The sequence below is a fragment of the Podarcis muralis genome, chromosome 2 (genome assembly GCF_964188315.1).
Source record: "Podarcis muralis chromosome 2, rPodMur119.hap1.1, whole genome shotgun sequence".
Lineage (NCBI taxonomy): Eukaryota > Metazoa > Chordata > Lepidosauria > Squamata > Lacertidae > Podarcis > Podarcis muralis.
In genome coordinates, this window is record NC_135656.1 from 94,713,759 (window position 1) to 94,741,108 (window position 27,350).

At 45.1% G+C, this 27,350-nt stretch overlaps 1 protein-coding gene across 2 annotated transcripts in view; it reads left to right on the top strand.

Moving 5' to 3' along the window:
* Positions 1-26,060, top strand: part of SHQ1 (SHQ1, H/ACA ribonucleoprotein assembly factor) — a 64,320-nt gene extending 38,260 nt beyond the window's left edge. For both annotated transcript variants that reach the window (XM_028719380.2, XM_028719379.2), the window contains exon 12: positions 22,528-26,060. In XM_028719380.2, the coding sequence (XP_028575213.2) occupies positions 22,528-23,191 (664 nt within the window). In that variant the 3' untranslated portion in view covers positions 23,192-26,060. The remainder of the gene's footprint in view (positions 1-22,527) is intronic.
* The last annotated feature ends 1,290 nt before the right edge of the window (positions 26,061-27,350 follow it).

A 27,350-nucleotide genomic window follows, 5' to 3' on the forward strand; every position in this document is an offset into this window, starting at 1 on the left:
TTCCTTTCATCACGGCTGGTTACATCAATCCAGTGCATGTGTCATGTTTATTGTTTATTGTTCACAGACCATAGACCAGCCTGGGACTGTGTCCTTCCTCTCTTCCCTTCCCTTCCTTGCCTTCACTATTATTTAGCAGTGTATGTCTCTGTTGTTAATCTAGGGTGAAATGGGACATTGAACCCTGTTTGAGAGGAAACACAACTAGTGTTTTCCATGGTTACCTTTGGGGTCCATGTAATACTAAAATTCAGGCAGGGAAGGGAATGGGCCGTTGGATTTTCTCTTGGCAGAGGCGGAAGAAACATGTCTTCCCAAGGCTGGCTCCATGTTTTTCCTTGGCTAGATTTGGACCTTTTCACTTTCAGTCTAGGTTTGTCTGCGTAAAACTACATAGCTTTCAATATAGGTTGTTTCACTCAAAGTAACGGTAATGTAGTGACTCTCTTATTTGAAGTCATGAATGTAGACTTAGAATCTTTTCACATGTGTCTTCACGCACAGTATATTTTGTGAATGTGTGCACCAAAGGCGATTTAGTGATTTGCATGAAATCCTTTTGAGTATGCCCTTGGTGATGCCTCTGACTGTGTCACTTTTGCAGCAGCCCCAGAGTGTTGGTTTGCCTCTGAGTGACAGATATGCTTCGGATATAGTGCAATCCACGAAGGCCTCAGCTTTATCCCGTGATGGCTTTGCAGCGGCAGCTCAGCCCTCCATGACCCAAAGGCTCAATTATTGTAATTCCCTCTTAGCGCAGCTTACAAGCAGAACATCGCTGTAGCTGGCAGCACTTTCAGGACGTCGCATCACATCTGCTTATGCCTTGGAGAAGACATGCTGTGTTAAGCTTGCCCTTTATTTATTGCTTGGGTGGCCTTTGGTCATGGATAGGGTAGTTTTCAAAGCCCCTGGCTGATAGAAGGCATTGTTGCCTTTTTCATCTGCCTAGCAATTGTCCTTAAGAGTGTGTTGTTAAGCTTGTGTTCTACCTGACTTGCTAGTGTACAAAGGGGACTAGGTAAGTGCTTTTCTAGGTTTTTGTGGTGGGGTTTCTCTAAAGCTATCTATGAGAGCCAGTGGCCAGAGCATTGGTCTTGGGTCAGGAAGACCCAGGTTCAAAACCCTTCTCAGCCATGAAGTTAACTGAGTGACTTTTGGCCACATGATCTGATCAGGCCTGTTATCAGCAGAGTCCAGGAGGATTTGGAAAGAATCCCATCTGAAAGAGAAGGAAAGCTGGCCACATCCACATGTCAGAATAAGCCGGGGTTTGTAGTTTATCCTGATTTTTTGTGCATGAGCAGAAGGTATGCTGGCCAGTTTGCTCTTGCTTTACTCTTTCCTGAGGCATACAGAAGAAATGAACAATGAAGTTGTGGTTAAGCTCAACTTCCCATTAGTTCTGATGAGCCTGGGGTTCTAAACAAGCCAGCCACAAACCATGGTTTTTAGGTTGAATAGTGATCATGATAGGGAGAAACAAGCCACAGTCATGGATTCTGATGAAATGGCAAATCAAGGGTGAATAATGTTCTTTGGTTGTTATTTTTCTACTCCTTGGTGGGCCAAATGCAGGCCTGCGAAGAGGGAGGGGCAGCAGGGTATACTGGCCTTGGGACTCAGAGGGCTAAGCCAGCTGGGGGACCCTGCCAGGGGCATTCCAGACTTACGCTGTCATGCCAAGAACAAGACTCCTACCCTGAGCCTCAGACAAGCTGTGTGTGGGCCTGTCCCAAATATGAGAGGTTAGTGGGACAGCTTACCTAATCGGTCACTTGATGTCATAATGTATGAGATCAGGTGTTGGCTGGGTGGGAATGGCTTCCTTGAAACAGCCTTGCAGGCCATATTGGGAGGTTTGGCTGGCCAGGTTTTGTTCGTGAGCCAGAGGTCCACTCATACATACATACATTATTTTATTTGTCTGCCTCCTTTCCATAATTCAAACCGTGCTAAAGACGGCTTACAACATGAAACAATACGCAATACGGTGTAACAATTGCAAGTAGTTTCAAACAATAAACAAAACATAAAAATGCCCAACCAAACGGAACAATTTCCACATAATCACAACAAGATCTCAAATAAAGATACAAAAAACCAACAGCAACAACCACCCCATCACACTTAAACAGCACCCTAGCTCAAGTGTCTGTTCAGCAGCCTCAGCTTTTGTAGCTGGAGTCAGTCAGGGCCCCACCCTCCCAGGCCAGTGGAAAAGGCTTGCCTGGCAGGGAGAAGGCCCCACAGGACTCACAGCCAAGATGGTCCAAGTTTTACTCTGGCTTTCTGGAGTGTTTATCATCCACCTCTAGACCAACCTTTGGAACCACTTAAGCACTATTGCATAGGGTTGCAGCCAGTGTTGGTCTAGAGCAGACCCATTGAAATGAATGGGCGTGACTAACTTAGTTCCAATAATTGTTACGGGTCTACTGTAGGTACTGTATAACTTAGCTGAATATAATACCCCCCCTTTTAAATGCCCTATCCCGACTTATCCATATTCCAACCACATTGCTTCCCCTTTTTAGTTTCACTTTCTATCCTGAAGTACAATGCACCGTATCTACACCCTGTCACTATAATATATCTGTAAAAGCAGCAACTGCACCAAGAGCATTTTGTGAGTAACGGAGGCTGTGTACAACAGCGCACAGGCTTTGAACAACAATAGAGTTTGCCCTGCAGGCTGGAAGGTGCGACAGACGAGCCTAGGATGCCAGAAAGTGCCCTTTATCATGTGCTTTAGCAACCCTGTATGACATGGCTTTTAAAGGGGGTAGATGGGAGGATTTAAGCTCCCTTCCCAGCTGTTGGCTCACATTTTCCTTTTGATGCTCCATCTCTCTCCTCTTCCTTCCCTGCTGCTCATTCCATCATCTTCCCCCCTCTCCACAGTTCCTCTTCCTTGCGGCTGTGTCTGAGGGATGCACCTTGCCACAGGTAGAGAGAGGGGATGCAAGCAAAGCTCTTCACTCCCTTTGGGTTCTCTCTTTGATTTCTCTGAAGTTGCGGGGCAGGCAGCCGTTTGCTATCAGCTTGCAGAAAGGGGGGTCAGCGATTCGTGTCATCTCTCTTCAGTCAGCACTTCTCCGCTGTTTCCTTCTGTTTTGACTACAGGGACGACATGTAGCCTGTGTAGCTGCTGCCTTTTTAAGCAGGTGCGGCTTGCAGCTGTGATCAAAGAGGGGAAGCTTCTCTCCATGCAAATAGCATCTTTCTGTTCTGTTCGCAGCCTTGTCAGTAGCTGACACCCTTTGGCAGCGATTCTACTATCAGCCGCTTAACTGGGGTGAGCAGAAACGGAAAGGAAGGGCAAATGTTCCTTTCTCACGGTCCTTTTGATGTTATATTGAAATGATAATCTTCTAGTGGGGAATGGGGATTTTGTGCCTCCACTGTCAGCTCTTTCTACAAGGATTCCCCATGCTGCCACGAGTCGCTGTAAGCTAATGCCCAGGACTTGAGACAGCCTGCGGATGCCCAGAGGAACGACCGTGCGATAATATATTACGATAGACAGGTTTGTGTCATTGGATGAGAGAGAACGGGGAAGAACCTCCTGCCATTTGTCAAAAAAAGATCAAGATTATGCCAGGGTCGTGGAACAGAAAAAATAGGTTTTTTGTTGTGGCTTCTCCCTCACCCTTTCCCAGTTACCTACCATGAATGTCATGGCATCAGTCATGGGAGCACAGCTACAGTTTAAATCATGGTCAGTCCTTGAATGGAAATATGTTTTCTTATATTTCATCAGCTGACATGCAAGCCCCAATCTTGTGTGTCATTTTGACATGATTCTTTGTCCAGAATCTACTGGAGAGTCAGTGTGGTGTAATGGTTAAGAGCGGTGGACTTGTAATCTGGGGAACCGGGTTCGCTTCCCCGCTCCTCCACATGCAGCTGCTGGGTGACCTTGGGCTAGTCACACTTCTCTGAAGTCTCTCAGCCCCACTCACCTCACAGAGTGTTTGTTGTGGGGGAAGAAGGGAAAGGAGATTGTTAGCCGCTTTGAGACTCCTTAAGGGGAGTGAAAGGCGGGATATGAAGTCCAAACTCCTCCTACTTCAGTGCCCCTGCTGGCCAGTATTTTTTCTGGAAAGGAATTTGCAAAAGTCTCAATGGGATGATGGTGGCAATTTGAACTTCCCCTCTGTCTGAACAGAATTGGAGCCTCCTGCTCATTTCTCCTGACCTCTCCACTTAAAAGAGAGCATAAGTCAGATGATGAGTTAGCTCTTACTGCTTAGTCTGTCATGACACATACCTGTGAACATATGCCTGAGAATCTAGAGCTTGTTCTCATACATGTGCTGATAGGAAAGATGTGGAATATGCTTGGGAAGTTCATGTATCTTATAAGAGGGGGTGGAGTGTCTGCACACATGCGCATAGATCCTACATGCACACTTAAGGGTCATGCTGGATGTGATGCTCAATCCAATTTAAAGTAGAGAGTGGGATTTAAAGTGCAGCACTTTAAAACTGGAAGAGGCTGAAAGTGACTCTCACTTGGAGGAAAAGAACAGTTTCAGTAGTGTTGCTCTTTAAATATCTCCCCACCTTTCCATTTCCCAGGGAATTGGTGGGACCTGGCTTAGGCCTTGCTGCTGTCACAACTTAATTGCACCCTTGGCTAGATGGAACACTATTCCAAAACAAAATTTATTCCTGAAACCAGTGCTCATAACTGCAGTTTAATTAGAGTTTGTACTTTTTTGTGTGTGCATGTGCACTGAATGAGTCATCTGTTTCGTTATTAATATTTTTCTGCTGCACTGCTGAAGCATGAGACGTGCTTTTTCTGCCTCAGGTGGAGGGTCCATCTAGTCCAGCATTCTCCTTCCAGCAGTGGCCAGCCCACTGCCAGGAAACGGCATCACTGCCGCTGCATCCTTTGAGTGGCTGCCAGGCTTTGGACTTCGTTGACATGGGGGGGGGGGGCAATATCAAGCCATTTCCAAAGCCCAAGTAAAAGCCTGCCTCTCTCTCAAAACTGGAGTGGTATGGTTTCTTTATTTAAAAAAATCATTTAATATTCCAGGTCCCTCTCCCACTCAGCTCCTCTTCATAGCACACATCTGTGTGGACTATAAATTCTCAGCGGGTGTGTTTACTTTAAGAGATTTCCTGTCCAGATTATGAAAATAAATGCCACACCTTAGCATTTTATCCTCCTTTAGCATCTTGTGTAGATGCTTTACTTGAAGCGAGCCTCTGAAGTTCTGCACATTCGGAGTTAATGGAGGAAGAGATGATGTTCAGTCCCTAATCAGACTTTTGGCACCACTGCCTGCATGGGGACATCCCTTCCCTCTCCCTTCCTCCTCCCCATTCATTCATTCATTCATTCTCTTTTTTATATTCAGGTTCTCCCCCCCCTCCAGCTAGCCAGTCTCCCTCTGGGACTTCCAGCCTCTGCTTGCCTCCAGCCTTTTCACTCCTCCCTCCATCCATCCATCCATGAATTCTCTCTCACCCTCTAGGCAAAGGCTGCTTCAGCCAGTCAGCCTGCTGCGCTCCAGCCTTCCTCCTTTCTGGTGCTGTACTCACTTTGCTGCAAGGAGAAAAGCCAAGCGGTGCTGTACCAAAGCCCTACCATATCTGCAGCTGCAGAGAGGGCCAGCGCTACTGAATGGAGGGAAATGGCAGAGAGGCAGGTATTCCTCTGTCCATGGGCTCACACACCGGGGGGTGGGGTGGTGAATCATGAAGGGCTGCTCAGTTTACTGTTGTTCTAGCTCTCGCAGCCAGACTCTTCCCCCCCCCCCTTTAAACCTGCAAAACGTGGCGGTGATGGATTGTATTTGGCTTTGGAATTGGCATTTTAAACATTTTTTTAAAAAACATTTTAAGAAAAATATATCACATGTTTCATTTGAAGCAAGATCTGCCTCGGAAAGAGTGTGATGTCCTGTTGTTTTCTGCTGCCCTTTGTGAGGGGCGGGAGGGGTGTCCCTGTCACAGTATGCTGAAGAAAACTAGATTTTTCCTCTTCCCTGGGCTGCTGTTACTTCAGGTCGCAGAGAAGGAGAAAATTGGCTTCCAGTGTGAACCCAGACATTTCATTTTCAGACCATAACGATAGGTTCCTCTGAAATATTCTCATTCCTGTTTACACACCCAAGTTCACTTCTAGCATTCATTTGCACCTTGTACTTTCCTGCTACCAGTATCTCTTCACCTTACCAACTCAAGGAAAGGAGGGGGGGGGAAACTATAATTGGGATAAATGTCGTTTATTCATAGTCCGTACAGGAGTCTTGTATGCTCAGCTACCTCTTTGGGCGCTCTTCTCTGTTACTGCTTCTTTCTTCCTTGCAAGACCTCTTGTGTACAGTGTGGAATGGGCCGTGTCATTGTTTTGACAGCTGATAACCACCAGAGGAGGTTTCGCATCTACTGTGTTGCTTGCTATCCTGCCCTGTTGAGGAACTGTCATTTGCCCCAAGATGCTCTAGTGATTTAATTCCGGCTTCCTGTATGTAAGTAATGCTATTTGCAATGCACTGCCGTAGCCTGCATCCCCCTCCCTTCTGCTTCTGATAAGGCTGTGAATGTTCTTTTTTAAAAAAATACCATTTCCCAGAACCGGAAGAGCCAGGTCCATTAATTGGGCCATTTCAATATCCGTACCTTCTGTTTCCTGCTACTCTTTCCACTTGCTGATTAGCTGCTGTCGAAAGGGCCTCTCTCTCTCTCTCTCTCTCTCTCTCTCTCTCTTTCTCTTGTACTGGCTTTGACAAACACTAGAAAGTGAATGTGCGTATTTGACGGATGCATCTTTTGCGTCAGATGTCAAATACTTGGAGCTCTGCATCGCTTGAACTGCAGCCTTTCCAGTGCTCTCCAGCTGAACAACCTCTTGGTGTGAGGAGAGCTCTCCAGGGAATGGCCTTGGTGCGTGAGGCGCACAGTGGCGTGTGGGGAAGCTGCTCGCCACTTGTTCTCTCCAGGGGTGCCTTGACAGGTGTTTTCAAGAAGCGTTGCGGCCAAGCTGCTTTGCCACATTGGAGATGGGAAGTGGGTCCCGACAGCCAGGCTGATTCAAATCGCCTATAGCATTTGGTGCAAGGCCTTCTGGATCCCCTGCTTTTTGATGTGCCTCAATTAAAATAGCAATGTTCTAGTGACTAAATAAAATTTCAAGCAAGCCTTTTTTGTTGTTGTTCTGGAAAGGTAAAAAGGTAAAGGTAAAGGGACCCCTGATAATTAGGTCCAGTCATGGCCAGCTCTGGGGTTGCGGCGCTCATCTCGCTTTAGTGGCCGAGGGAGCCGGCATACAGCTTCCGGGTCATGTGGCCAGCATGACTAAGCTGCTTCTGGCGAACTAGAGCAGTGCACGGAAATGTTGTTTACCTTCCCGCCAGAGTGGTACCTATTTATCTACTTGCACTTTGACGTTCTTTCGAACTGCTAGGTTGGCAGGAGCGGGGACCGAGCAACGGGAGCTCACCCCGTTGCGGGGATTCGAACCGCCAACCTTCTGATCAGCAAGTCCTAGGCTCTATGGTTTAACCCACAGCGCCACCCACGTCCCTGGGAATGCAGCTATCAAGCTTCAGCACAGAAGTGACACTGCTAGCTTCTCCCTGTTTCCCAAAATGCTGTGGAATTCTCAGGAACAAGAGAGAACCCATCTGCATATCCATGGCACACGAGTAGAAAAAGTATTTATTTGCTTCTCTCTTTGTTTTCTCCTACCATTCGGCTTCGGCGCGCAGAGTGCCTCAGAAGGACAGCACAGTTGTGAAGATGCTATCCTGCCCCCTTTTCCCAGCTTCAGTCTCAGGAGGAAGACTTTCCATGCTTCACGCAGGGTGGCAGAGCACTCATCGTGACTCGTGTGGCAAGTGGAACTGTGGACCCTTGCTCGCAGAATCCAACTTTTTTCTTGGGGCAGGAGTTCGGTTTGGCTTTTTCCATAGGCCTGAACGTGAGGGCCTTATGCTCACGACTGTTTGTGGCAAGGGTTGTGCCCCTGGGTTGTCACTTCTGTTATAAATTCGGTTTGCAATATAGATGGACAAATGGGAACTGCGCCATGGTTGCAGTGTATTCCCAGCACCTAAGAAGACGGGTGGCGTCAGGGCCACAGAAAGCCTGAAACAGGAGTTCTCTAGTGTTGACTCTCTGAGGTGAGGGATATTTCAGTAATGGGAAGGGATCAATGACACTTCTTTTTCTCACTGTGACAGGTCGCCTTCTGCTGTAAAGCTGAAGTGAGGGAGAGACAGTTCTGGATAATTTCTTTTTCTGAAACATCCCTGTATAATGCAAGACAGTTATCTTCTCTACCCCCCGCCCCTCAAATTCACCAGGATGTGAGATGTCAGGGTCATGAACACATGTTTTCTCCCCATCCTCCCATGATCCTTTAAAAAAATACCAATGTTTGTAACTGCCACCCTAACATTCACTGTCTTAACTGCTCTCAAATGTAGACTTAATAAGTGTACCTCAAACAGTCTGCCTAACTTCTTGTTTCTTTAGGGATCCACCGGATCCCCTCTGCTTCTCTCTTTCTCTCTTGACTCAGCTGCTGTCAGCAGTACCCCAAGGGAACTCATATTGGAGTTTTCTGGATCTTTAAACTTTAAAAAACAAAAACACAAATGTAGGCATTTCTACAGAGTACCCAAGTATGTAGGAAACAGTACTGTATTTTTGGACGGCCCCAGTGCTTTTTTTCTGGGGGGGGGGGGTACGCATACCCCTAAACATTTTTTGAATCTTTGTACTTTTGTCCATTTACTGTACAGTGGTACCTCAGGTTACATACGCTTCAGGTTACATACGCGTCAGGTTACAGACTCCGCTAACCCAGAAATAGTGCTTCAGGTTAAGAACTTTGCTTCAGGATGAGAACAGAAATCGTGCTCTGGCAGCGCGGCAGCAGCAGGAGGCCCCATTAGCTAAAGTGGTGCTTCAGGTTAAGAACAGTTTCAGGTTAAGTACGGACCTCCGGAACGAATTAAGTACTTAACCTGATGTACCACTGTATTTATTTTTCCCAATTTGAACAATAAAATAGTGATTTTCTTGAGTCAAAATGAGAGTACCCCTAAATATTTTTTTTTTAGAAAAAAAGCACTGGGTGGCCCCATTTCACTTCCAGGCTGAATAGACACTTCACCACCCAAGTTTGCTGCTAGAGGAAATGATGTACTGTTCAGAAGTAGCTCTGCAGTGCTTGGGGGAAGCTCCCTGTGGTAAATGGCATCTGTATACCATTGACGACAGCAACGCAGCGCAGTCTGTTTTTTTGCTGATTGATCACTGCTGTTGGCATCCCCTTTAGACCAAGCCGGCATGTAGTGAGAGGGCATTGCATCACTGCGCCGAGCATAATGAACAGATGCAGGAGCTCTCCTTTCCAAGATTCCGCAGCTATGATATTTACACAGCCACTTAGCAAAAGCTGCAATTATAAAACCAGTGGTATTCAGATGGTGTATAATTTGTGTACACAATACCATGAAAGACTAATCCACCCTTTAGGCGAAGTTCCTGTTGAGTCTAGCTAATTACCATGGGACACATCATGTTGCATGTGTTCGCAAGGAAGCCGGAGCCGGGTCTCAGTGCTTATGCAGTGCGTAGTAGCCCTTGGTATTAACTGTGATTCTGACTTGTGAAATTGTAGAACAGAGGTCCACACACATCTGCATTTGGGACAGAAGCATAGCTGTCAACTTTCAGTTTTGAAAATAAGGGATCAGCAGCCTCACCTGTCCCGGGGACAGTCTACGGGATATCTAACAATCCGGGATAGCAGCGGGAAACGGTGCTGGAATAAGGGAATTTCCTGCAAAAAAAGGGAAGGTTGACAGCTGTGGACAGAAGAATGCATCGATTTTGTTTGTGTCTTAAGTCTTCTACACTGAGCGTACTTTCAGTTCCTAATAAATATAGCAGAGCACACTCACACATACATGTGCATGCATGCAGAGAAATGGCACATACATGTATGATTAAATTTACATCTATTATTTTTGAAGCTTGTTAATGGCAACCTCAGATGTTAATTAGAAATAACCTTGAAGCTGTGAGGAAGCACATTGAAATACAGCATATCTGCTAAGACATCTATGTTAAAAATGCAGTCACTGAAGATCTGTCTCTCCAGGCACACCTTTCAAGGCTTTTACCTTTTGAGAAGAAATGCTTCAGTAACATAGGGGGTTTTGAAGCCTGAGATATATTCTCTCTCTCTCTCTCTCTCTCTCTCTCTCTCTGTGTGTGTGTGTGTGTGTGTGTGTTTGTCGGAACGCAGTTAAATACTCAATTGTAAAGCATTTTTGTCTTTCAAGTGCTGCTCATAAAATGGTTCTGTTGGTTCATTTATGGAGTTCTTCCCTTTAAAAAGTGGCTGAATTTTCTGTTTCATTATCTGTTATGTTGTTGACCCTGGCTGCTCCTGGATGAGAGGGGCTGCTTCAACACTCCATCTGTGGTATCGTCTATATTTTATTGAAGCATAATTGAGCTTTTCATGTATTTTAGTTCTGCACCTTCTGTAGTTAAATTGATGTCGGTCCTTGTCATCTGTCTGCAATTACTGCCCCTAAATTATATAGAAATTTTTATTTCCAAGGTGTGTGGTCTTAACTCCCTCACCACTTAAATGTTTTAGAATTTTAGTGCAGAAATGAACATCTTGGCTCTGTCTGGATGTAAAAATGAGCTTTAATATTCTTATTTTTTATCATTGGTAGCTCTTTACTTGTTCCAACAAGAGAGATTTCCCCTTCCTTGAGATCTAAAAACACTTTCCTTGGCAATCACTCGGAGCCAAGTAAGATTGTCTTCCATAAACACGGTTTTAACAATGAGTCCGTAAGTGACCGTGGAGGCCAATTCTGGATCCACACGTCCTTCCACGGTGGGGACATTGGTTCCCAGGCGGGAGTTGATCACGGTGTGGATTTGCTAATTCTCTATATGACAGCAACAATTGCAGATATCAGTGGCTCTCAAAGTGAACCATTTACAGTGGGATCAGGTGTTAAACAGGGTTATGTTATTGCCCCAATTCTATTCATTATTTTCATTGCCATGATCCTACACTTTGTCGAAGGGAAACTCCCCACTGGGGTAGAAATCATAACTCCCCACTGGGGTAGAAATCATATATCGAACAGATGGAGAGCTGTTCAATCTGAGCAGGCTGAAAGCAAAGAGTAAGGTTACCGTAACTTCCGTCATAGAACTTCAGTATGCTGATGACAACGTAGTGTGTGCACACTGAGAGGATGACCTCCAAACCATCCTAAATATCTTCGCAGAAGCTTACGAAAACACCAGGGAAACCTTTAACAATGGCAACTCTCATTTTTGAAAGAGAAAGGGGTGCCTCTGTAATAAGGTGTTTGATGGGAGTTGTGGCCCAAAAAGTTCAGGAGAGCACCAGGTTGAGGAAGGCTGGTTTAAATTGTGAGAGGGCAGCAAGATGCTGATGCAACAGCATTAAAACATTAAAAAGAGGACTTGCAGGCACATCCAGAAATATTGAGCAAGCATGATCTTTGCACCCAGGTGGTAAGCAGGCCAGATTCCAGGTAGATTTATTCTTCTGACATCCTTCACTGTGTGCGCGAAATAATCTGTCTAGCCAGCTTTCTCTTTGTAGGTGAAGCAATTATGCTGAATTTTAAGCATCCAGCTCTGCAATTCTGATGGGTCACTTTCCAACCCTTTGTTCTGCTAAAAGCTGTTAAGTCTTTTTTGGCAGAGTAGTTAATGGAGAAGCAAAGTGATCAGGCACACCCTACAGTTCAGCATGCCAACCTTCCCTCTCTTGCTAATGCATGAACTCCTTGGCTGGTCACCTGCAGGGTACATAGAAATTAAATAACACTTCCTTGTAAAACCAGTGTGGTGTTGTTTTGTATGTGAGTGCACGCTAGCCCCTGGTATACATTGAAAGGGAATACAGTGGTACCCTGAGTTAAGTACTTAATTTGTTCCAGAGGTCCATACTTAACCTGAAACTGTTCTTAACCTGAAGCACCACTTTAGCTAATGGGGCTTCCTGCTGCCGCCGCTCCGCTGGAACATGATTTCTGTTCGCATCCTGAAGCAAAGTTCTTAACCTGAAGCACTACTTCTGGGTTAGCGGAGTCTGTAACCTGAAGTGTATGTAACCTGAAGCGTATGTAACCCGAGGTACCACTGTAGTGTTTGTTCTCTGCTTAATCGTATGATAGCCTGAGAGTTTTGAAGAGCTTGCATGCTTTTTGGACATTTTGGGAAGAACTAAGGCTTTTTTTATTCACAGAGATGATGCACATTCTGCTAAAGACAGCAAAATCTCTCCCTGTTCTCTCCTCCACCTACACAGCCCCAGTACAGTGAATCTCCAAAGGGTATCTTCCAGCTTCAGCATGGAGACTAGATGCCCTTGGATTAAGTTATATCCATTTTGCAAGTGACCTTGGAAGCCAATTTAGTTGGAAGGTGAGTTAGATTGTTTAGGATCTTGGCCTCAGCCATACCTACAATTCAGCAGGGTACAGTAATAGGCATCTTTTGCTCTGTAGGTGAATCCTGCCAAGATGTTTAACTGCAGTGGAAAATGAATTTAATAGTTGTCTTTCAGTGGCATGTTACTTGGATCTTACAATATGTATTGTTGTGTGCATGATATCAGTGCATGATATCAGCAGAAGTTGCCTACACACACACACACACACACACACACACACTACAGATTAGACATATGTGCATAAGAAACCTTTCTAAGTAGTAGAAGAAGAAGAGTTTGGACTTGATATTCTGCCTTTCACTCCCCTTCAGGAGTCTCAAAGCCGCCAACAATCTCCTTTCCCTTCCTCCCCCACAACAAACACTCTGTGAGGTAAGTGAGGCTGAGAGACTTCAGAGAAGTGTGACTAGCCCAAGATCACCCAGCAGCTGCATGTGGAGGAGCGGGGAAGCGAACCCGGTTCACCAGATTACGAATCCACTGCTGTTAAACACTACACCATGCTGGGTTGCCATGATGTTGCATTCCTGTGATTAGTTTTGTAAGGAAATTTCACTTTAGTAGGATTTGCACAACCCATCGTTGAATACAAGGTTGTGTCTCTGATCTGTATGTGCAAGTTTTAACCATCAGCTAGGATGCTCATACTCAAAAGGATGCTGAGAATTCCTTAATATGCATTATAAAAAATAAAAAAGGAGTTATGTTTTTACCAAGCAATAAACCTAGCTGATAGAAAGCTCTTAGACCAGGGGTCAGCAACCTAAGGCCCATGGGCTGAAAGTGGCCCGCGGAGGTCGTTTGACTGGCCCCCGAGCCGCCCCCAAACCGAGCTGCCTGCTTGCATGCTGTGCTAAACCGGCGCAGCACGGCGTGAGGACTTGCTTCCACGGGCAGACACCAAAAATCGTGAGCAGGCGCGCTCACGCACGCACATGATCAGGCCCACAGAGGGATCTCCTCGGGACTGATCCAGCCCAGGCAAGATAAACCTTGCTGACCCCTGTCTTAGACCACGCTTGTTGAGCTACACTTAAAAATTAAAAAATTAAAAAATAACTCCTACAGAAATCGAGGCAATGAACCAGTATATAATCTTTCTATATAGGTAGATTCAAACATGATACTTTTTCATGCCCCCCCCCCCAAGCTTGGGAATGGTACGAAATGGAATATGTTACTTGCGCATATATCTGCATTGTGACATCATTATTTGCACTTTCACGTCTTCACAGGCATCCTTCCCAAACACCACTGTGCGGTGAAAAATATTAGATCGAAATCTGCCCTGCCTCTTTAGATGAGCTGTGCTGGGATTGTATAAAATAAGAAAAGGCACTAAATTGTTTTGCCACCTGATGTTCAAAGACTATGCAAATCATGGAGGATTAAGAACTTCTTGGACAAAATTTAGCAGAAACAACAGAAAGAAAGCAGGGTGACTACTAGGCCCGCCAGCAGAGGAATGTAGCCTTCCCTATCAGTTGTCACTCCAGGTGTGTGGGCAACTTCTGAGATGCTGCCTCCCTTGCTTTGTCTGTTCCCCGAAGCTGTGTGTTAAATAAAAACATGCATACGATCAATTTAGCTTGCAATTAAACATTTTCCTTAAGCAGTTGGCACTACGACGACTGATAATTACCATGCACAACACTTTGAAAAAGCCTTATTATGCTTGTTTATGTAGGATCACTCTTGGGATAATAATAAGCTATCATTACTACAAATGTACTTACTGTATGAGCACACCTTAATGTAATCGCAAGGCTCAATTAATCACACGGGAGAATTAAAATGAGTGACTTTAATCTTCCTAAATTAAATGCTTATCAAAAGAGCTTTGAAACTTCAGGGCACGTTTACCTATGTTTTGCTTTATAGGTAATATATATATATATGCATGCTAAACTGCCCAGGGTCATGTTCTCACTTCCCATCTTCTCGCCTTTTTTCCTTTGTGCATAATGGTTATCAAGCTGTGGTCGTCCCGTCCCCCCCAATGTCTCTCTTGGGAAGTTGCTTCCACTGTGCTTTGCTCCTTTGGCAAAGATCACAAGGGCTTTCCTTCTAAGTTGGCAAGTATATTCCCGACACTTGGTTCATCATGCTACGCAGTCAGTTTACTTAAAGGAAATAGGCTGGGGCGGGGGCGGCGGGTGTGCAATAACAACACAAAAAGGCTAGATCGGCGATTCCTGTGAAACTGATCTCTGGCAGCTTTGGCAGAGCCTTGGAGTGGCTGCAGCTGAATGACAGAGCATGTACTTTGCATATAGAAAGTCCAAGGTTCCATTCTGGGAATTTCTAGTTAAAATGGTCCTTGGTTAGCAGAGCTGGGGAATACACCCCCCCCCCCACACACACACTTCCTGTATGAGACCATGAAGGTGATATTAGCCACTAGGTGATAATTATTCAACACTTCTGTGTCCTGGGAGGTTCTCTTAAGGAAGGAAAGACCTGATTTTTGCAGCGGTACTGAAGTTAGTAATTCTCCACCCAGTTGGACTAGCCCATTCTCTCAAAAAACCAGCAATTTCAAGAGGCAGAATTATATGTTACCAATAACATGAACTTCCACTGGAGCCCCCTGTGGAGGTCTCCCTTTCATGATAGATCAAGATAGATTTGCCCCTTTGCAAAGATGATGAGTAACTTGGTTTTCCAGCTGTTGGGTGAGATACTAAGCAGGGAAAGTTAGCAGTGCGCAACAAACTTTTTTGAACTATATTTTCCACAATCCAGAGGAAGTGGAACATGTTTATAGGAGACTTAATATGTTTTCTGTTGGAAGTGTGCAGGTCAGGTTTGGCTGGGTATACGACTCTGGCTTGGGCTGAAGGCAGGGTAGGGTCCAGGCTGTGCTATGGGAGAGCAGAAATCTGATGTTGCTTCAGCATGTACCAAACAGACTGAGCTCTACATAGCCGTTGCTGCTGCAGTAGCAGCATCCCTGCTGTAAGCCCCAGTCCCCCAGGAAGGTGCCCTTTCAATTAAAGGACCCCAGCTAGCTCCATCACTCACTAATGGAGCAAGGCAGACTCTGGTCTCACTGGGTCTCCTGTGATGATGATTATCCTGTGATGCAGTCCTCCAGTTCTAAGGATGGCAGTGCTGTATCCTCAGACCAAGGCTCAGACACAAATGGCTCATTGGGGGGGGGGGTGTTTCTGAGAGTCCTCATCCCCTGAAGACCAGGAATCAGGGTCATGACATCTTCTGACACAGGAGATAATTGAACAAGATTTAAGTTTCTTCATTACCACCTACTTTTTGTAAAATATCAGTGTGTCTCTCCCACCCCACCCCCAGCTACAACCACCCCTTTCTGTGAATTTACAGTATCTTAATGGATGCCAACATAAGAGCTTGTTGTCCTAAAGCAAGTATCTCCAACCTTTGGCCCTCCAGATGTTTTGGACTACAATTCCCATCATCCCAGACCACTGGTCCTGTTAGCTAGGGATCATGGGAGTTGTAGGCCAAAACATCTGGAGGGCCGCAGGTTGGGGATGCCTGTCCTAAAGCCTTCCCCCACCCCCCACCCCAGAATATAGCAATATTCTGTTAATTGGTGAACAGACTTACAGCATTTCCAAGCTGTAAGTGTTGGTTTCTCAAAGGGAGTTTGATTGTTGGTGCTTCTCTGTGGAAAGAGCAATTAAATCAGCGGGGCGGGCGGGCAGAGGCAGAACTGCTTATCTGGAGAAAATTTCTAATCTTATTCAAAAGGGATAGAGGGGGGGGGGACACAGAGGAGGATTGTGGGAAGAGATACGGCAGAGGGAAGATCTCTCCAGAGGGAGCAGCTAACTAGTAGACCGGGGGTGGGGTGGGGGGAGAAGCTGAAATTGAGAGTGCAGGTGCCAGTGGGAGCAGGATATGAACCCTCTTAAGCAAGAAGTTAAAAGTTTGGTGTGGGTTTGAGAAGAGAAAAGCAGCAGTGGTACAATTAGAGCTGAAGATTTGCCTGTAAGGGGACGAATGCTCTTGCTGTCACTGCGGGTGACTGTTTTCACTGAAGCTTTAGAAAAACAGGTACCATGAAACCGGAACAGGGAAACTTTTTCTTTGGCAACTGCTTGCCTGGGGAAAGCATTTGCTGGAAAGCATGCCCGACATCAAGAAACTCCCAGAACGCCAAGAAGCTTGTTCTGACAAGGATTCTTCTTTCCAGGGACTGCAGCCTAAAGAACAGTTCTTCACAATGTCTAACTGCCTTTGTCAGAATGTTTACTCCAGCCACTTGGCTCTGTAGTTGCGCTTTTATTCCTTTATAAACGGCAGAAGTTTTGCTTGCAGGGAAAGGGATCCTTGTAGGGGATTCTTGTGCGATGAGAAGCGCTGGCTTTTTTTTGCGTAGGCTGCATGATGCATCTCTACTTCAAATACGGCCTCGGAACTATCTCCTTCAGCCCGGTTGGGAGACAAGGAATGACTTCCCTATCTTTGAAAATAAATGCCAGCGTCCTTTTCTGAGTGAGTAATTTGTGTGCCTGGCTAGAAGCCAGGGCTGTGAACTGCTCTAACGCTTTGGAGTTCTGAAGCTTGCCGATCTGGCTGGTAGCCAAACACATGTAATATTCATTCTGATAACACGACTGCTTGCCTTTGAAATGTGTGGGTGTTGCTCTGTGGTTTCTTTGCGCACGCCAGAGTTTGCACCCTCTCCCACTTCGATGCCCAAGTTGCATCATCTGAGAGCTACTCTGTCAGTGGTGTGTTCGGTGTTTCTGGTGCATACAGATTGAATTTCTTTCCCTTAGATTTACGCCTAAGCTCCTATTTGAACAGAAGGTTTCTTGTCTTGGACACAGTGGGTGGATTAACACATAACGCCAAGCAGTGGTTTGGTGCTCCCGGACGACAAGCTCTGTGCAAGCAGGCTACCACCATTCCTTGTGTGCTCAGCTTAATTAGTCACTCCTAGTTTGCAGGCGAAGCACAAACGATAATTTGCCAATGGGGGGGGGGGGTCACAAAATAATTAAGTGGATTAGCAGAGTGTGCAGATGCAGGATTCATTCCCATAGTGCTGGACCACGGCAAGATGTTCCAAGGTTTGCATTGCTTGAATGAGAGAGTGGGCTGAAGAATTAATTGGTGGTAAATGGGAATGTACCACAAGGTTTATTGCCCCTGCAACAGGCATGGCCACCCATTTAGGCCTGAGGGCCACATTGAGGATTGGTCAATCTTTTGAAAACCGCATGCCAGTGGTGGCATGGTCAGAGCATGCACATGCATACTCTCCACACAAACAAGCCATGCACAGAGAGTACGCTTTCATCGTGTGGCTCCAACATTGTCAGTGGAGGCACAGGTGTGGCCTTGGTTGCTAGAGATATACTTGGCCTTTGCATTCCATGCTCCAGTAAGTTCCAGACTGGACTACAGTGGTACCTCGGGTTAAGTACTTAATTTGTTCCGGAGGTCCGTTCTTAACTTGAAACTGTTCTTAACCTGAAGCACCACTTTAGCTAATGGGGCCTCCTGCGGCTGCCGCCGCGCCGCCGGAGCACGATTTCTGTTCTCATCCTGAAGCAAAGTTCTTAACCTGAAGCACTATTTCTGGGTTAGTGGAGTCTGTAACCTGAAGCATATGTAACCTGAAGTGTATGTAACCCAAGGTACCACTGTATTTAAACATGCTCTTCATGGAACCTGCCCTTAACTATGACTCGGAAACTTTAACTGGTCCAAAGTGCAGCAGGGGTACTGGCCAGGGTTCATTTTATAACTCATGCAATCCCTGTTTTAAAATGCCTACAGTGGTTGACAGTCTGCTTCCAGGCCTGATTTGAAGGTCCTATGTCCCCCTAAAGCCCTAAACAGCTTAGGCCCCAAATATCTGGAAGACTATCTCCTTCCCTACAGTCCCTCTCAGGTGTTAAGATCGGCAAAGAGATCCCTCTTGGTAGTTCCATCACCCTCAGAGCTTTGGGGCATGGTGTCCCTGGAGAGGGCACCCTCTGATGAAGCCCCGAAGGTGTGGAATTTCATCCTCATAGGTGTGTCTAGCATCTTCATTGTATAGCTTTCATCATACCTCATTGCCCTGTCCTTTGACACCTGAGAGAGATATTTAAGGATCCGCCCTATTCTTCTGATTATACATTGTTCTAACTGATACAGGGTCTGTATTTTTATATCGTTGTAACCTGCCCTGGGAGAAAAGCAATGACAAACTTAGACAGCATCCTAAAAAGCAGAGACATCACCTTGCCAACAAAGGTCAGTATAGTTAAAGCTATGGTTTTCCCAGTAGTGATGTATGGAAGTGAGAGCTGGACCATGAAGAAGGCTGGTCGCCAAAGAATTGATGCTTTTGAGTTATGGTGCTGGAGGAGACTCTTGAGAGTCCCATGGACTGCAAGAAGATCAAACCTATCCATTCTTAAGGAAATCAGCCCTGAGTGCTCAATGGAAGGACAGATCGTGAAGCTGAGGCTCCAATACTTTGGCCACCTCATGAGAAGAGAAGACTCCCTGGAAAAGATCCTGATGTTGGGAAAGATGGAGGGCACAAGGAGAAGGGGACGACAGAGGACGAGATGGTTGGACAGTGTTCTCAAAGCTACCAGCATGAGTTTGACCAAACTGCAGGAGGCAGTGGAAGACAGGAGTGCCTGGTGTGCTCTGGTCCATGGGGTCACGAAGAGTCGGACACGACTAAACGACTAAGCAACAACAACAACCTGCCCTGGGACCTTATGGTGAAGGGTGGTTAGGAAATCCAATAAAGAATAGTCACACACACACACACACACACTCAGACAGCCTCTCCATTCTGTTGCTGATCAGCAGAGGGACCTCTCCTCCCAGCCCAGGACTGGGATGGAGAGGAAAGCTGTCCACTTAACCTTGCAAAGGCACATCTTCTCCCTCTGGCATGACACCATTGGAAGAAGGCCTTAGTGCTCGGGCAACAGGAAGGCTCTGTCCCTGTTTAATAATTATTTTTATTTTATACCCTGCCCATCTGAGCACCAAGACTTTATTGCAGGGTGCCCTGCCAGAGGGGAAAGAGGTGCCTTTGCCAGGAAAAGCAGGGATGAGCTGCCTGAATTTTTTGAGGGTTGGTGAACCAATAGAAGTGGCTTGACAAGCTAGATGCAGAATTTGCCACCCATAACATATGAACAGATGGCACCGTCTCTCCAAATTGTCAAGAAAGAAGGCGTGCGGCTACTAAAACACAGCTACTTTAAACCACAGTGCTAAAAGGTCGTAGAATCATAGAGCTGTAGAGTTGGAAGGGACCACAAGGGCCATCTAGTCCAACCCCATGCAGTGAATGAATCTTTTGCCCAATGTGCAACTCGAACTCATGACCTTGAGGTTTAAGAATCTGCTCCTCTACCGACTGAGCTATCATTTTGCCTGAATGCCTCCTGCTTTGAGGAAGACGGATTATTGACCAGCCTCATGCACATGCGGTTCCAACTGTCTCCAAAAGCAGGTGCTTTGCCCAAATATGCCAAAGCGCCTGTGATTTAAAAGATTTGGGTTGTACTCCTTGCGGCTTTGAGGACGGCCCTCGCCAGCCAAGTGTCTTCAAGATGTTAATGGGAGTTGCAGTGCAAAACATCTGGAGGGCAGCAGGTTGGCAAAGGCATCTGTATATTTCTGCTGTGAGGGTTTTGATTTTTTAAAATAACTTTGCTATGGTACAATAATTAGGAGATGTCACCTCTCCTGGGGATTATAAATGGGGAAGTTTGCAGCTTTGCCAGAATGCCAAAAATATATCCTTTCCTAGAAGGCTCCCCCTCTTTTCTTTTTACACAATGAAGAGAACAACAAAGCAACAGAGTTGTATGAAATATGGATCAAGGAGGGAGAGAGGAAGAAAGGGAAGCCAGGTATAAATAGCAGCCGTGCATCCTGTTTTTTTTTGTGTTTTTTTTTTTTGCAGTAGAGCTTTGTCTCAGGCTATCAATCAACTTTTCACCACTTCCTGCAACAGCAGGTTTGCTATAAATCCTGCCGTAACTGACTGGGTTTCATTTCCTCTGCCAAACCCTGCTAACCTGCGAGGCATGACACAGTGACACCAGAGCGAGCAGCTGATAATGTAATACACAACTCCTGTGAGGCGAAAGTTAAAGTGCTTGTTCTCTCAGCTGAATGATTTTAAAGATCTTTATATTCTAGTTCCCAGGGGGGATAATTACTCAGTATAAAACACAGTGCATGCCTTTAAAAAAAAAAAAAATCCCCTATAGGAATTTTATTTTAAAGTGTGTGGTAAAGATGGGGACAAACAGTTGCCTTAAAAAAATTGCTCTAACCCTTTCCCAAATTGCTTCCATTCCAAGAAGCAAAGCAACATCTTTCCCCCCCTTTTTTTTAAGGTTCCGGGAGAATGTTTTAGCTCAACCCCAATTATAAGGCTATTAAAGGCAAGGTTGTAACTCAGCAGCAGAGCACCTCCAAAAGGTCCTAGGTTCAGCTCCTGGTGCTTTGAGTTACAGAATCTCAGGTAGCAAAGCAGAGACAAACTAGTGTCTGAGACCCCGGAGAGGTGCTCTACTGTGAGATGGGGAAGACTGTACCTGAATGAGCACAGCTCCGGTTCTGTGGAAAGCGGATAGTTGCATTCTGCGAAGGCCAAAATTGCAGCTCAGTTTTGCTCCATTTGACCTCTGTAAAAGTATTGAAAAGCACTCAGCCAGCATAGAGAGCACCCTTCTCTGTTAAAAGGAAATAACACATGCAAGCGTAGCAGTAAGGATCCCTTAATTCAAGTGTTACAGATTAGTTACTGTGCCATCATTAAATGCTTATTGAAGCCATTAATTTGTTTAAATTAATCCCCATCATTCTTTTTTCTTTTTTAAAAAAGTCAAATGAAACAAAGCGTCCTCCGTTTGTGGCGCAGGGTTAAAGTGTTCTGACACATTGTCCTGTTTTCTTACACGCACAGCTCATCCCACACAAACATGCCCTTGTTTCATGCCATTGATCTGCGCACTGAAAAGGATGCTAATCACTGTGTCCATAGAGGTGGGCAGGCAGCTCCTAATTCTTAATTTAACAGCATTAACTCTTATTAGTGGCTTTGGAGACTTCCCATATTAGTGGCCTCGGACAGTTCAGTAGCGCTATTGCAATGAAAGTATTCTTGTAGTATTTATTACCCTTTCTTGAGTTACTGTTTGATTCATTAACAACAACTTACGTAAACACCAACGTCTGTTACGTTATGGTGTCTCGGAGCGTATAGTTGCGATTCCGTTGCAACCTTTGAAATTTGCTGTGTCAAATGCAGCCTATTGGAGCAGTGAGAATTCACCTTTCAGACTCCCCCTTTTGCAATCTCCTAACCAAGGGGAACAAAACCATTCACCATGCTGTTAAATTATTGCTTATTGTGATTTATTTGCATGTGGTTTACCACAGAACTGTACCAGGTTGCCTTATCCTATCATAGGCGGTGATGGTAAAAAGAGACCAGGTTGTCATCTTTCTTGTATAGATAATACAAGCACGAGAAGGTATGGGACACATTTTCCTATCCAATTAAAAATAGAGCCCACAGATATTTGTTTCCAAGCCCAAGTCACTGGCGACATACACACTTGCAGATTAATAGTTCCCACCCAACACCAGTCTGATATCAGGCTCAAAACCAGTTTTAATAGTGGTAGGAACTCATCAGAAGGAAGTGATCTTCTCTTTAAGCTATTTCCTTCTGTTCCATCTTCTGACATAACTTTGCACTTTGCTAAAGTGTTGTGAATGCTCTAGGCTAGAGAGATGTACAGCTTCATGTTGTCCCAATTACTTGAGGGATATCAGCTAATCAAATCTTCAGATAGAAGTGTTCTTTCATAATGTGGTGCTGAGGGTCTGGAAAGAGTTAAATGGAATGCGTTGTGAGTTTCTGCACGTTCTGGGAATTTGGGCAACCCCAGTTACAGTTTTGTCATCACCGAGGTTTGTTGGTTTTGATAATCTTTGTATCTGTCAGCCGCACAGAGTGTAACCAAAATGTATGTGTGCTCTCTCTCTCTCTCTTCCTTTTAAAGGTCAAAGAAGTTGGCAGCCCTTGCCGAATGCGTGCAGAAAGCAGAGCTGAGCAAGGCCAAATTAGGTTTCGAGCTTGACGAGCTGGAAGCAGCGGCCCTTCTCGTGCAAGAGGAAGAAAAGGAGTTAAAAGCTGCTGGCACAGACGTCTCCAAGCCGCAGCTGCCTCCCTCCGAAGGAGCTGCTGCGAGTGACTCTGAAGACTCAAGCAGCACTTCATCATATGAGACAGGAGACTCCGATTCAGATGAACAAGAGTCCTCAGCCAGCGAAGATGGGGAAATAAATCCTTTACAAAGCACACTCCAAGAGGAGAGGACAGCCCTGCTTATTGACTGTAATGGATTAAGGCGAGACATAGGCACTTTGACGTTAGATGCTAGTAATGAAAAATCAAAGGCTGCTTTGCAATCTACATCTGTTCCCGGGAAACTGATAGAGGAATTAGGGAAGCAAATGCAGGCGGCAATTAGGCTTACGGAGCAGCCTGAAGGTTCGCCTTCTGTAAGTGGTGGCAGCAGCAGCACTTCAGAAGAGACAGGAACAAGCTGCACGGCTCAGCCTCAAGGACTTTCGCCGGATCGTAATGGAAAGAGACATTTCTTAGAGGTGACTCCAAAGCCCAGCGCTCTTCTGCTTCTTGGCAGCACAAATGAAGCTTCTTAAGGAAATGTGGACGGGGTGGGCTGGGGGGTTGTGGGTTTTTGCAGCGCTAGCTGTTGTGGTTCATTTTAACAGCCAAAGGCCACTTCAGCACATATTCCTCTGTCAAATACCAGTGATGCATGCAAATAAAACAAGACTGCCTATTCTCTGGAGTTAGTTTTGAAGTGGCATCATTCAAGGTTAGTAGTATTACAAAAGGTATGATCAAACATCAGTGAAGCTTGCTGATTTGTATTCTGCAGATCGCTTATAGTTCAAATCTATATTTAAATGTTGTATTTCATTATCATGGTTCCTAGCTCCTAAATTTTCCACTCGGGATATTGCTGTCCTTATTTCAATTTAACCATTTTGAAGTGAACATTGTACAGCAACTAGCAGTAGGCTTGGTCATCACAGGCACTCGCATCTAATAAGATGTGCTTCAGTAGTAGTTGCATATGCGATATCGTCAATGCCAGTGCTACCTGATCCTGTACTCTCTCACAACTTATTGGGACTTATTGCCAGGTAAGAGTACATAGGATTGCTCTCATCTTTAAAAAAAAATAATCTGCGATACATGGCTGTGTATGGTGTTTTTTCTTTCTTTTTTGAACATTTACATGGTCAGAATATATTTTACCTTTTAAGTATGAACATCTGATTTCAGATTATCTGTACTCCAGCTGCGCTGCTAACATGTGATTGGGATGGAGGAAAGGTGGGTTTAGTGGTTGGTGCTGGTCCGAAAGGAACAAAGCATTCTTTTTAGCTGTAACTCTTAACAGCAGCTCACCAAAAGATGCACCACCATTCAACGACGGAGCTAAGTATATATTGTGTTTTTCTGCCTTTTAGACTTTTGCCTGAACTACCAACTTATCCTCTTGCTTCGCTCTTGGGTAGCTAAGCTTCATTAACTAACTGTAGGCAAAGCTGTATGTGTCTTCTGCATCCCTGTCCGAACGGTATGCACATCTCTTGAACTCGGCATCCTGAATTCCACTGAATCCTTTCTTTGACAATATGTTGCCACTGTGGTGGGCAGAGGCAGAATAAATTCTCCAGACTATGCCAGTACATTTTCACATGCTTGAATTGTTGTGCAGATTTGAAAAGAAGTATGTGTCTGTGTATATGATACATACATCCCAACTCTGCGGCGCTCCAAAGAAATCTATATTGCAAAAGTTTATAGTGTCCCATTCTTCACACTTGCACTTCTGTTTTGTGGCTGCCAGCTGGGGAAGGGTGCCTGCCTGTTCTGTTCTCAGAACAGCTCTGTTTCTCTCTGAGAACTGACAGCTTCTGTGTTTGCGAAAGCAATCTCTTTATTCTGTCCAAAGCATTGTCTTTCCTCCTGTGTAGGTTACTCCATTCTAACTTCGTTCTGGCAGAGTTGGAGCCTGACCTCTCCACCTTTTCTTTTCTCTACCCTGCCCACCAAATGCTCAGGAAATTTCAGTAAGCGGAGATAAAATCCTGCTTCCCCTTTAAGTGTTGGGAATACGTGGAATGCAAGAACTAGTGTTCAATGATACCCTTCAATTCAGCCTGGGTGATGCACAGCATAAGGTTGCCTCTGAAAATGACACCCTCTGTCAAGTGTGTTCCCCCACAACAATGACCAGCACAACAATGACCTGTGCTGTGACATCATTGTGCACATTCCTGCATCCCTGTCAGTGGCAGAAAACGATGTGGAGTGGGACAAGACTGTGGTGATGTTACAACACAGCCAAGTGTTTCTAAATGTTGTGAGAAGAAAGGGAGGAACCTCTGTGTGGGGATGCAGCTTTCAGTGGCACAGGATGCCTGTAGCATGTGTTTCAACCTTCTGATGTTGTTAAGAAAGAGGAAATGCCTCGCTACACCCTACCAGCAGCTAGAAGGCAGTGCCTCACATTTGCCTCCTCCCCCCACCATTGGGAAGTCTGTGTTCCTGATATTTTGGTTGCCAGCATTCTAATCTTGCAGGTATCTCCTCCTGCCCTGCTGTAGCCCCTGTTCTGTTCAGCCATCTTTATACTTGCCAAATGAACAAGCAAGGTTGGCTGTGGTGCTTTCACCAGCCAAAGCCAACAAGGGAAAAGGCCCAACTGTTTCCAAAATGGTGGCTACAATAATCTATTGCAGATGTGTTTTGAGTTCAGTCATCTGTATTTTTTTATTATTATTATTTTATGTTCAGCCAGCCACCCTCTCTCCCAGCTTTAACTGTCGCACTTGAAAGCTGTTGCACTTTTGTATTGTATTGTTGGTGTATAAATTTGTTAAACAAAAAGGGTCCTCCTCACTCATCTTCCTCACACTGTCATTCCCCATGCTTCACTTTGTGAGGGAGGGAGTGTGCTATTTTAGATCACTCCTCCTACGATAGATAAATCATATCCATTCAGGTACTCAAATTCATATATACACTTCGGACAGCTGCATACTTTCCATAGCTGACGCATTACAGTATGTTCCTCTGTTGTTTACCTTAGTAAAACTTGCAAACTTTGAAGGAGGATGCACGCACCCAAACCTGTGTCTTCCTGATACATCTCTTCTTCATGCTTCTTTGCGGAGAAGCCAGCTCTGCTGCGACCTGTGTTTGAAGTGTGAAGCTGCTCTGTTCTGTTCCATATGGAAAGTGACCGCCTTCTGTGTGTCCCGTTACAGTATCTGGACCTATTTTAACCATGCTGTCCATATTCTAACAGCAAAGCTTATTTGGAGAGGTTTTTCCTTTACTTGGAACTCTGTCCAACTGAAGGCTTTTCAGAACCTCAGCATCTTTTGCAAACATTGCAAGAGCTTTTCTCTTTGAGATGTCGTTTAGGAGCCCAGGTTAAGTCGGTGGTTAGAGCTTCTGCCTCATGTTAATAAATGCTAACTGACGGTTGATATCATTCTTTATTTCATAGCTCTTTACCCCAAACCTAAGTGATGAGGTGACCAAATAAACATTTAAATAAATGAATGTTTCCCAATTTGCATTAAAAAAAAAACTTTCGGGGAGTGTGGTTAGTCACTTCAGAATGCTGTGGGTTAATTTTAATCTGAATAATTGGAGGTTTCCCATTCCTTGCCTGGCTTGAATGTTGTAAACTGTCAATCATCTGCCTGAAGCAAAAAAAAATCATACAGTTTGTCTTATCCCAGGTTGGTGATCTGTGTACATGTTAGCTGATTCACATAATTAGTTCACATACCTGTTTGATCTGTGCAGAAAATAGAAAAAAATTGGTCAGACTGAACAGGAAGTCCCCAAAAGGATCAAATTAATGAATCCTCAAAAGGACGATATCTTAGCATCTGTATATCAGTGTGACACAATGTAAACGGAATACTTGTCTTCAGTATTCTGATTATCAACATGTTAATCAACAGGTTTTTCACTAAGTGTGCTCAGTGTGTTCATGACAGAACTGAAATTCTGAAAGAAAAGTTTTCTGCCTGGTAACTCTTGAAGGGTAATGCTGTAGATTGGCCAAAGCTTTATCTTTTATTTAAAAAAAGACAACTTCCCACCTTTGACTCCTCTCCCTGAAAGATATGTAGAGTTCATTTCATATCAGATAAAGGAAGCACTGATGAGCCTCTATTTACTCCAGTATATGATGAATGTACCAAAGAATTTGATTCATACCTCTGGAGTGAGTGGGCTCAGCAGCCTGCCACAGTTGACACAGCTAAATATTGTCAAAGCTGGTGTCTCAAGGCTAGAGAAAACAAACAGGGAAACACATGTCAGGCAGATAAATGGCTCTGCTGCTTAAAGCTGTCCTGGACGCCATTTGTTTCTGAGATAAGGCAGAAGGCTCTCCAGAGCAGCGAAAAGATAAGACAGAAGAGTGGAACGAATGTGGAATTGTGTCATTAGCTGGATGCTTTGCTGTCGGAAGGAAAAGGAATTTGCACCAGGAAAAGTTTGGGTTATGTGTCTACAAAATGGTATACACCTTTGGCACACTGTCTGAAACATGCGTAGACTACCCTTTTCAAACTTCACATGTGGATGTTGTGGGGTGCTTGCTTCCTCTCCACATATTCATGGAAGCAATGTGCGTGTGAGCACCCTAGACCAGGGGTCAGCAAACTTTTTCAGCTGTGGGTTGCCTACCCATGCCCTACTGTTTCCCCACCCACATCATGCAGGGTTGGGAGTGTTCCATGGAATGACATGGGGAAG